We start from the raw sequence: 12,061 nt of genomic DNA on the forward strand, positions 1-12,061 counted from the left end.
AGCATTCTCTTTCAAGTTTTCCCAAACTATAAATGACTGTGCTTGCCATCCTCTGGGCTAATAAGGTAAAGAAACTGTAGCTTTAGATACAAGATGGTCATTTTTTTCTGAATCCTCTTATTAGAAACAAGAGGAATAGCTAAATGTTTGAGCTGGCTGCTTATAGGATCTAGAAGTATCTTGTTCCCTTGCACATCACCAATTATGTGTATTCATGAATACTTTCAATGAAATAAAATTAATTTTGATTTCAATATATTTCATAAAAGATCTACTTACTATACATTAAACCAAGAGCCTCAACAAATTAAAAAAAAAATACTCAGTCAAAAGATATTTGACTGATCACCAATCTCCAACTAACCAAAAAACATTTCCATCCCAATGCCTTCCTTCAGAAGTAAAAAACAGTAATTCAAGGTAAACCTACACTTTCTTCATATCATAAACTTAAGTGTTTAACTAGTCAAAGAAGATAACTGTATGTATTTCTTTTTATGACAATTCTTCTCACCCTGAATTTCATAATCACAATTTGGGATGTTCTATAAATGCTAATATTATATAACTGCTAATGGGATTTTAAGCACAGCAAATACTTAAAAGTTTAGCTCTGTTCAAGGCAATGTTTGTATTTAAAGAATTTTTCAACTATATGCACATCTTGAAGTCCTAAGAAGTCATAAAAATATTTACAAAATAAATATGTAGTGGATTTTATAATGTCATGGACTCAGAGAAACCAATGATTCCTTAATGAATCAGCATAAATCTTTAGTTTGTGTAAGTAATTTTGTCCTAGACATATAATCCTCTAAACACTAAAAATAAGACAACTTTGGTTTTGATGGTTTGCTATATAATACTTACTAAAAATAAGTATGTCAATTATGGGTATGGGCCTTAACTACAAATTACTCAATAATATATAAACTAAAAATGTCTTCTCTATTTTCTCAAAATATTTAAATTATTACTCTTTCAAATGTTGAAATTTTATCATTTCTAAAATAAAAATTCTAATGAAGAGTTCCTGTTATTTAACTTTATCCAGTATTTTAGAAGAAAACTTGGGCTACTTAAGCGTAAAACTATCTTGCTATTAGTTTTTTGTTATGTGTCATGCTACTCATCTTGGTAACAAGCTTTCTTACTTGACATTATGTGTTAAGAGAACATTAAAAATTTTTAAATTAGAATAAAGTACTAGTGCATATCACAGTTGTTGCACTTATTTCAATATAATATACAGGCAACTAACTTAAGTTCAGATCACTGATGAATCAATTGTTCTTTGTGGCTTATTTCCTTTTCCAAAATTATAGTCTGTGTATGTGATTCAAGATAAAGAAGTTGAAAATGTCAAATTATACCTATCTCATGTATTAAAAACAGAATGTAAAAGTGAAAAACTGACTGAAAACAATAAAAAATGGAAATAATTTCAGAATGCCAGAATTAAACAATGAATAAAGGGAACACGAGGCTTGTCTTAAAGAAGCTGTTTGTCATTCTTTTTTTTTAAAGAGATTACAACACACATACAATAAATGAATTTTATCAAAATACAGCACATTTCTTCTACTAGATCCATAAAAATCAATTCCTATGTAAATAAGTACTGAAAATTAACTAAAATGAGTTAAAATTTACAAAGAGTTGTTAAAGGGTTTCAATCAATATTATTAAAACTATACAGTACAATAACCAATTGATAACATCTTGAAAGAAGTGCAGTATTGGAGTTCACATCTTTTTAAAAGTACTGCCTATTTACTCTGACTAGCAAGAGACAAACGAGTCCAACTCACTTTTGCAAAAATAATACAGATTGCTGTTTTTGCTAGTCCTATAAAAGTCTTAATTAAAACAAGGTTGAAGAACAAAGCGTAACAGATTAAAAATTCCAAAATTATACTTCTTAGTAATTAAAAATGAATCGCAGTAACTGAATATTGCTCCAATGAAAGGCTCCAAACTAGCCTCGACTAAAAACAGTTATTGGTCTTCTATGGCACTTTTTTCTGGTCCAAATAACCATGCATTAATGCTTACCATTGCATGTTACTCAAATTTTATTTGATTACACAGACAGAACAAAAACAAAATTAATGGTCTGAACAGACAAAATTATTAAACCTCTATCAAGTATTTGTTACACTAACGAGGAACAAAGGCAGCTGGTGGTAAAACACTATTACACTGATGCACTTAGAAACCCTTTAAAGACTCTGAAGTGTTGAGTTCACATTTAATGTTACCTGTAGGAACAGCCCTTTATTTGAACACCTTTACACACTGGTAGGCCTCAAGGACCCACCCCTTTGCTCTACAACTTTCCACAGCAATTCTCTATCACTGTGCCAGTTTCACAAACTTGCTTTGGTTTCCTAGCTCCATTCTTACTATTTCCTTTTACTTTACCAAGGCAATGTGAGGCCAAACGAAATCAAGAGGCTTTCCTAAATTTTCTTACATTTTTTGTTACAGCAACACAATCTTAAAACTGGCCATCTTAGTTTCATTTGTTGCTTAAAATAAAAATTATAAATTAAGATTAAAATGGAGTACTGATTATAAAACAGATTGCAAGTACCACCATTTGAAAAAAAAAAAAAAAAAAAGAAGGGATTTCCACATCACAGAAAATGCATGGACAAAAAAATGAAAAAAAAAAAATGTGTGGACATGCATCTACAGAAGAGTTAAAAATTTCCTGTGACTAAGAAATTAAAAATTGAATCACTAGTAACAAATGTATATAGTCAATGGCTATGACAAGAACAGATCTTGCAGAGCTCTTAAAATGCAATTATTGTCTTTTTTTCTTTAAAAAGACATTATATTTTTATTGCATTATTCTATTAATAAAAACACATTAAGAGTGTTCCCCTCCCATTTTTTGCTTCCAGATTTTTATAGGAAATAACTGTTTTAATCTGGCCTTGGAAAGTGAACCCACCAGCACCACCTTCACCTACTCACTCTTCAATTCAATATGCACATAGCAAAAGCCAACACTTCAAATCTCTTGCCCACATTTTAAAAAAAAAAAAGGTAATTTCAGCAGAAAAACATTAATACCAGCTGAATAAAAATGAGGGCATAAAAGCTATGAGATAGATAGCTCTGCCATCTGTCTCTGGGCTACAATCAAGGCTAACTAGAGCCTTGCAGAGTTCAATCATGTGTATGAAATCCAAAAATAAACCTACCATCTATACAAAAACAACATACATTTGTTTTTGTAGCCTTGATTGCTATGTTTAAAAACCTAACAACAAGTTTTATATGGTATGAATTCAAGAGTCTCCCCTATATACTGTACAGTGGTTCTTTCCCTCTAACCACAAGTTCCATTATTTCATTAATGTACAAATTTGAACATAATTTTTTTAGTTCTTTATATATAAAAATAGCCAAAATATTAATTCCCCCCACAAGAATCTTCCAATAAATCTTGCTGTCTCTTGAGAGCCGTTTTTTTAGTCCATGGTTCTTATGAGGAAACCTCTCTCAGAATAATGAGTTCTACTGTGTTCTGGAAAGTTTTTAGCAAGGACACTGCTTGCCCATGTTCAATATTGATAAAACTGTAGCCATTAGCCTAGAAGAAAAAAGAAAAATGGTTAAAAAAAAGTCACAGTAATTTATTTACATTTGTGCACTTAAATTTCTGCCAGATAGTCCGCAAACCTGGCAGAAAATAAGACTCATCTTGGCAATTTATTTAGGCCACTTCCATGGCCAGGCCAGAGATCAAAACCAAGTCATGGCAGTAATCCAGGCCACAGCAGTGACAATGCCAAGTCCTTAATCACCAGACTACCAGGGAACTCCTACATTGGCAATTTAAAACATCTAGATTCCTGGGCTCTACCCCATAATTACAGAAATTAAATCCCTACAGGTGGGTCTCAGGAACCAATACCTTGCCCATATTTTCAGATGATTCCCATAAATCAGCCTGACATTAGGAAGCACTTGTTTAAGGCACAATGTCAGACATGATGGGCACTGAGATTACCAAGTTGCAGGGGTGGTAGAGGTCAAGACCTAGTCTTCCCATTGCCCAGGAGCTACCAGATCAAAAACACTACACCTCTTATTTAATTTAGGCTAAACATTTAATAATGTCTTACTATATACTAGACACACAGTTTTCTAAGTGCTTTTCATGAATTAAATACTTTAATTCTCATAACACACAAGGAGATTCTTTCACCATATTATTTTAGGAGAAGTTAACATTCGTAAAGTTACACAAAATGCTAAGATTTATTTCACAAAATGCTAAGATGTATTCTAAGGTATAAGGTAGAAATATTTTAAACTATGAAAGCACTAGACAGTAGCCTATAAGAAATGCCAGTTTTCATCTAAAAATACTTAAAGATAACTTCATAAGATGCATACTTTCAAATCTGACAATAATTCCTTGTTGAGGAGGGCAGATGTTATAAAACAATTAAGAAAATATTAAAAAAAAGATGTATCTTAGTTACCTGAATAATTTTATCACCTGGTTGCAATAATTTTGATGCTGGTCCTTCAGGCTGTACCCTTGTTACAAATATACCCTTTAATAACAAAAAAAGATATTTAATGGAAAATAGTGTATATAGTAAAAGCACAACTAAGGAGCAATCTTTTTCTTTATAGCATGCAAATATTTGCATTGTGGTACAAGTTTTCTCCCTGTCTTCTCTGAATAATATTGTGACATTACATTATTGGTGCTTCTGGTAATTCTTACTTTACTATAGTGATTTTTGTTGAAGTGATTAAAAAATGACATATAGATCTGAAGGAGAGTAGTAACAATTAAAAATTACTTCACAATATGATGAACATTTAAAATTTTTGGTAAAATTTGTATTCCTCAAAAAATTTGAAGTGATTACACTTCAAAACAAAAAGCTGAACAGTATAGAGGGAAATAAAAAGGTGATGTTTGTCCAGATTATAAATTACAAATATTTATAATTTGTACCCTTTTACTTATGTACAAAAGGTATTAATTTTCTAAATAAAAATTAATGGGTATTTCAAGGATGCATAAACAAAACTCACATCGTCATCAGGTCTGAATGGGTTTCCTCTCCCACCAACACCTCCTGATATGCTAAATCCAAGTTCTGGGTCCTTTTCAACTCTCACTCGAATCTGAAGTAAAATACGAATAAATAAATATTATGTCAGAAAAACCTACAATACAATCATAATTCATATTTAAATACTGGTAAAATAAGTTCACGAAAACATAAATATGTAAGAAGTCACCTAAACTAAATGGCTGGGCAGATGAAACCACAACATGAAATATTATGTTAATGAGTTAGTTAATTAAAGGCAAAGCTGGGATTATAAAGCATAGCTCCTAAATTAATTTATTGCTATCTCATGAGGACAGGCAACCAATTAAGGTTAACCTTACATTCTGTGAAACATCTAAATTATATAGTATTTCTGACTATTTGGTATTTCATAAGATATCTAAAAGATCCCTGGGTGGTTGTTGGATATTAACTCATTTCCTGAATCTGTTTATATGTTTCGAAGGAGTTGGGATTGATGATAAATTGACATTCTTTTTACAACTAAGCTATAGAAAAAGATGCAAGATTTAAACTTTTATTATAGAACACTCCCTCCTTTCCTCAGAGAACCAAAATGAAGCATTTGTTCTCTACGAAGTTCCTAATTATATTATTTTATTAACAAACAATCAAAATATATGAATATATGACTATTGACTTTTTAAGTACTTTGCAAGATTAAATTCTCAAAACAGTTTGGAGACTACAGTCCAGTGTCAAAAGCTAAGTGTCAAATAACAACTAGCAAACTATACTACAGTATTCAAGTTTAATAATCTAGTTATTAATATGCCTGAAGAAGGTTTGATTACTGGAGTATCATCAACCAGTTTTGGAAAAACAACCACCTTGGGAGAAAAAAAATCATGCTCCCAACACTATATTCTATCTCAATTTGTCAGAACAAGGTGGATCTGCAGTCAAGTTAAACCACCAAGCTTAAGACCTTGTAAACTTAACATGAAACCAAACTATTAAACAAAACGATAAACTATGTTAAAGTTCTATGTAGACTACTATAATTCAATAACCTAAAAATACATTAAAAACTTAATCTCATATTCCAAATATTCTTGATTATTCTTACCTCTTGCCTTGCCAGCTCATGGCCTTGTCTAGGAGAACAATGGGGCTGTGTGTATGGAGGCTGGTGGGCCACTTTCAGCATCAAGTAATCAATTAGTTGTTCTCTAGAGGGATGCCTTGCCACAGATGCCTGAGGAATGGGGTGATGTATTTGACTATAATTTGCCTGAGGCCTGAGAGGCTGGCCCATCTGTCCATTACTCAAAGGCATCTAAGAAAAACATGAAGTGTCTTAAAATGACCAATAATAATGTCTTATTACAAATACTTGGATTTTCCTCTTGGAGCATTATAAAAGCAATAGAGTTTAACATTCTAAATCATACAGTCTCATGCCATATATACTATTTTTTTTACAATTTTACACTTTAAAAAACTTGCTTGAGTGATTGCTGATAGACTCACTCTTTAAAAGTTTCAGATGAAAGTAAATCATATCTACATTTAAAATTATTTGCTTTTCTGTAACCATAACCAAATATTAAAATGGTAAACAGTATGCCAAATTTTAATATTTAAGCCCATTAAAAGCACATCTTCCCCATACTAAATCTCTCACATACACTCAAAAGATGCATTTGCTGATGTTTTCCTTCAGAAGGAAAAAGTAACTAGTTTTGTGGTAAAATTTTTTCATAATCTAAGTATGTTCTCCCACCTCTATTCCTTCCTTTCCAACATTTAAAAAGCCAATCCAGCTATACAGTAGAAAACTGATTTATTCCTCACGTGTGTATATGTGTGTATGGATCAGCTGAACTTTTTAACTCTCTCTAAATAGTAATTCTATAGGATGTTAATCACAAAAATTAAGTCCTGACATTTTATTTTACTTTTTACAAGCTAAACAAAAACCACCAGATTATTTGGTTTTTGTTAAAAAATGGTATTTGTTATAAAGCCTCTTGTTTCTTAGACTTAAAAATCATCCTTGTTGAAATGTGTAATAGCTTATTCTGCTAGTGTGAAAAACCTATCTGAAAAATGAAGTTACATTTGTATTACAAATATTTGCATATAAAGAAATTTTTGTAAAGAAGAGGTAATAAACACATTTAGCTAATCAATCACTGCCTGACTGTTTTATTAACCCACAAGGAAATAACAGAAAAACTGTGAAATTATTTGTGTCCCATTTCCTTAAAACTATCCAAAGGAGAAAAGTTTGGGAACATATTACGGCAAAAGTTTTTCAGAACTATTTATCTTCTCAGGTTCTTACATCCACCTTTCTGAAGGATACAAAGAAGCTTGATTTTGGGGAAGATTTTTACTTAAAAAAGTTCTCTCTTTCACTGTATTATAATTGAGAACTTTACTCATTCTCACTTTTTCCCTTTTTTGCCACACACATGGCATGCAGAAGTTACCAGGCCAGGGACTGAACCCATGTCACAGCAGTGATAATCGTGGATCTTTAGCCTGCTGAACCACCAGGGAACTCCCACAAACCTTGTATCAGTTGGAGAAGACAAAGAAGTGCTATATTATCTCTTTAAAAAAAATTATAGTTGTTTCCTACTTGATCACTGTAGAGTTGAAACAATCTGCCATGAAGTACTTAAATAGTTGTGTGATTATTTTATTACCTATGTGCATTTCTATGTGTAACACTTGCTTTTCTCCATGTTAATACAATTTATTCCTATGTGCAGATGCACTATCTTTTTCCTGGGGAGAATACTTCAGGCAATAACTACTTCTGACCCATGCTTAAGACTCCGTGACACCTAGAACTCGATCATACCTAACATCCTACATTAGTGTTAAACATTCCTGTGGAATATATTCAACCATAACTTGCAGATAAATCAGGAGAATAAAAAACAAAAGGAACACAGGAATACAAACAACAAAATGCATACTAAAAAGAAAAATTGGAGAGCAGCACTCAAATAAAAGAAAAATAGAAATAAAAAAGGGTAAAAGAAGCAGATATGTACATATTTCTATGGCAGAGTTCCTACTCTCAAGAACAACGTAAATGTTTACATAATTTTCACAATTACATTCAGTTTACTAGGGATATGGGCTTAGTTAAAAACGCTGAGGAGACTACTAAAGAAAAGAATTATCTATTCAGCATTGGTGACAAAAAAGTAAACTTTCTAAGTGAGTAATGATTTAGTTACAAAAGTATTACGAATACGACTGTCATCTATTGTACACAAAAGTCTTTGAAGGTGATTTCTAATTACATTTAAAGCATGTTAAAAATGCCTTCATCTCCCAATGAAGAATTTAAGAAAAGTTCTTATTTATTTATTTAGGGCCGCAGGTGCAGCATATGGAAGTTCCCAGGCTAGGGGTTGAATCAGAGCTGCAGCTGCCAACCTACACCACAGCCACAGCAACACCAGATCCAATGCCGTGTCTGTGACCTACAATGTAGCTCACAGCCACACTGGATCCTTAACCCACTGAATGGAGCATGGGATTGAACCAGCATCTTCATGGATACTAGTCGGGTTTGTTTCTGCTGAGCCACAACGGGAGCGCCAAGACAAGTTCATATTTAACTCTCCAAATAATTTTACTATCAGAAATACTAAAAAGCACCTCCTCCCTTTTCTTGTCTTTTTAGGGCCATATCTGCAGCATATGGAAGTTCCCAGGCTAGGGGTCGAATTGGAGCTACAGCTACCAGCCTACACCTCAGCCACAAAAATGCAGAATCCAAGCCCAGTTTGCGACCTATGTCACGGCTCATGGCAACATCAGATCCTTAACCCACTGAGCGAGGTCAGGGATCGAACCAGTGTCCTCATGGATACTAGTTGGGTTCATTACCATTAAGCCAGGATGGGAAGTCCTAATAAGCCTTTGATTCAAATGACAATATAAATGTGTGATATTATAGCAATCCAAAAATAACAATGATTTTTCAGTGTGGAAAAAATCATGGAATAAGCTAAGATAACACAATGAAATTTTCATATTTCTTAATTATTTTTTAAAAACACTTTTATAATCAAGAGGGAAGGTCCTCAAAAAAGTATTTTCAATGTTAAAGCATATATATTTCTATGTCATAAGCTGTAAAACACAGTAAGTCCACAGATACTACTTTATTTCCTGAGCACCTACTTTCATCAAGCTGTCTGGAAGAACATCTTTGTGACTAAGTGTAGCTGACGAGTAGTTCTGCTGTCCTGAAATGAATATATCATCTTGACAAGGATCTCCTGGACAGGATGTCTGGGGATGCTTCAAATGAGGGGGAAATAAAAAATAAACAAGTAATGATCTTTAAGATGTGAAACCAAAATGATGATGACACTTGAAAGGAGATTATAAAAAATATTGCTAGATAATGGAAAGATAAAGACCCAAATCAAACTTTACCATCATAATTGCTATCAATTTTAATAACTTTATGATGGATGTTAACTAAACTTATTGTAATCACTTTGTAACATATATACCAATCAAACTATTATGATGTATATCTTCAACTAATATAATGTTCAATGTCAATTATATTTCAAAAAATTGGAAAAAAATATTAGTACCTTTAACAAGTCTTCCAAAGTTACATGGCAAAATGTTTTTATAATGTGTGAAAAGTATGTATGAGTATATATATACTCTTAAGCTATTCCTTTATAATGTTTTTAGTTTTATTTACAGTAATACCTATCTTTTAATACTTTAAATAATAAATTGTTATTAATCCAAGTTAGGAGTCCCAAATATATGCACTCTTGTTGAGCACTACAAAAAGTTGTTTTGTAAAAAAAAGTTAACTGCTTTTTTTTTTAAAGTCTTTTCAGGGCCGTACCTGCGGCATATGGAGGTTCCCAGGCTAGGGGTCTAATCGGAGCTGTAGCTGCCAGCCTACACAACAGTCACAACAACACCAGATCCAAGCCGCGTCTGCAATCTACACCACAGCTCACAGCAATGCCGGACCCTTAACCCACTGAGCAAGGCCAGGGATCAAATTCACAACCTCATGGTTCCTAGTCAGATTCATTTCCACTGTGCCATGACAGAAACTCCTGTTTTTGTTTTTTTTGGGGGGCCATGCCTGTAGCATGTGGAAGTTCCTGGGCCAGGAATGGAATGTGCACCACAGGAGTGACTCAAGCTACTCAAGCAACACCAGAACCTTAACCACCACACCACAAGGGAAGAAGTGCTGTTCTTTTAACAGCACAGTATCATTCAGGATTTTTCTTGTTTTAGGGCCACAGTCATGGCATATGGAGGTTCCCAGGCTAGGAGTTGAATTGGAGCTATAGCTGCTGGTCTACACCACAGCCACAGCCACGCTAGATCAAAGCTGCAGCTGCAACCTACATCACAGCTCACAGAAATGGCAGATCCTTAACCCATTGAGCAAGGTCAGGGATCAAACGTGCAACCTCATGGTTGGTTCCTAGTCAGATTTGTTTCCGCTGTGCCACAACGGGAACTACCAGGATTTTATTATTAATGGTGAGTAACAGCAATAAACATCGTCTTATAAAAATTGCTTTAGCTTAATTCTATCATACTAATAATAGCTCAATATTTTCAAAAGCACTGGTCTGTGAAATGCTTTTAAATTTAATTAACTTGAGTTCATATTTTTATACATCAAATAATATCCTTACATTATCATTTATCTCACTGATACTTTTAGAGAAAAAACAGACTCAATATTGCATTATCTCTGAATATTTTTTATAAATACGCTGGGAAGCAAGATACCTATTTTTCGCCTTAATTCAGTTCAAAACACGCTTAGCTATATTTTAGAAACTAAAGCAACTGGGATAAATAGCATCATTGTTACTTTCAAAAAAGTGTATATGGCTGGCAACATAGATACGCAAACTACATCATCATGTTGAAAAATAATCTGAAATCTACTTCATTATGATATGCCACAGGATGCCTATAAATCTAAGGATTTATAATTTAGTTTTAGGAACTATGTCTATAACAAACATATCGCATGCAGTTTGTTGCTAGTGCAAACCATGGCTTAGCTTTTTTAGATGTAGTTTGATCTTATTTTGTCTATTTATACAATGAATACCTTATTTTCCTTTTGTTTTTGAGATGTGCTTTCAGAAAGCATAATAATCAGCTTAGCTCACAGCTTGAAATTTGAACTCAAGCCCTGAAAGTACAACTATGTCTTTAAATAAACAAGTGCATTATGGATGAAAAACTAAAACGCAACAGGTTCAAAGGATCTGAATTTAAGAATAAGAAACAAAAAACATTAGTGTTCAAGAATTAGTAAAGAGCAATTGTTCCAGATGACTATGAAGATTATCTCTGAGTTAATAAAACCCTCGGTCTTTACCCTGTGGCTTCAGCTGGAATGAGTGCCAAAAATGCAGGAGTTAATAGCCACCCTCCTCCTCTCTTCCTGTTTCAAACTGCTAAGTTATAAAACAATTGCTACCACCATTATACAACCCAGAAACCTGGTGGTGGCCCGTGACAGATGGCGGGGCTGGATGGGTGAGGCCCTGTCAGGGCAAAGTGGATCCAGGAGACTGCACCTACCCTAGAATACAACAGAGTAAAGCCAGGGGTATATTAAAAGGTAGTAGGGGTTACGGGTGCTGGGAAAACGGACCCTCAGGAAAAAGGAAAGGACCCAGAAGCAAGCAGAGTCCGTATGGAAATAAAACCATGAAGGAGATGGTAAAAGTTATATAAAAAGAGAAGAAAGGTCTTTTCAGGAATGGAAGGAGGGGACAGAGGAAATATTTATTTAGAGGCCATGTTATCAACCTCAAGTTGTTATGCAAAGAAAAACTGTAAAACAGCCACGCAGATTAGTTCTTTCTCCTTTTCTGTCATTCTTATCCCCTACCCTTAACTTTAACTTTCATTAAAAGAATAAACCTTTCATCTTCCCTACTAAGGATTAT

At 33.5% G+C, this 12,061-nt stretch overlaps 1 protein-coding gene across 9 annotated transcripts in view; it reads right to left on the minus strand.

Annotated features, from left to right (window-relative positions):
* Positions 1-1,495: 1,495 nt before the first annotated feature.
* Positions 1,496-12,061, minus strand: part of ERBIN (erbb2 interacting protein) — a 117,459-nt gene continuing 106,893 nt past the window's right edge. For 2 of the 9 annotated variants that reach the window (XM_047798419.1, XM_047798152.1), the window contains 5 exons: positions 9,273-9,392; positions 6,187-6,315; positions 5,074-5,166; positions 4,506-4,580; positions 1,496-3,607 (listed from right to left, as the gene is read on the minus strand). In XM_047798419.1, coding sequence (XP_047654375.1) covers positions 3,500-3,607; positions 4,506-4,580; positions 5,074-5,166; positions 6,187-6,315; positions 9,273-9,392 — 525 coding nt within the window. In that variant the 3' untranslated portion in view covers positions 1,496-3,499. Of the gene's footprint in view, positions 3,608-4,505; positions 4,581-5,073; positions 5,167-6,186; positions 6,397-9,272; positions 9,393-12,061 lie in introns of all 9 variants that reach the window. The other 7 variants (XM_047798245.1, XM_047798116.1, XM_047798665.1 and 4 more) reach the window with 5 other exon arrangements.

Source organism: Phacochoerus africanus, chromosome 1, assembly GCF_016906955.1.
Source record: "Phacochoerus africanus isolate WHEZ1 chromosome 1, ROS_Pafr_v1, whole genome shotgun sequence".
NCBI classification, from domain to species: domain Eukaryota; kingdom Metazoa; phylum Chordata; class Mammalia; order Artiodactyla; family Suidae; genus Phacochoerus; species Phacochoerus africanus.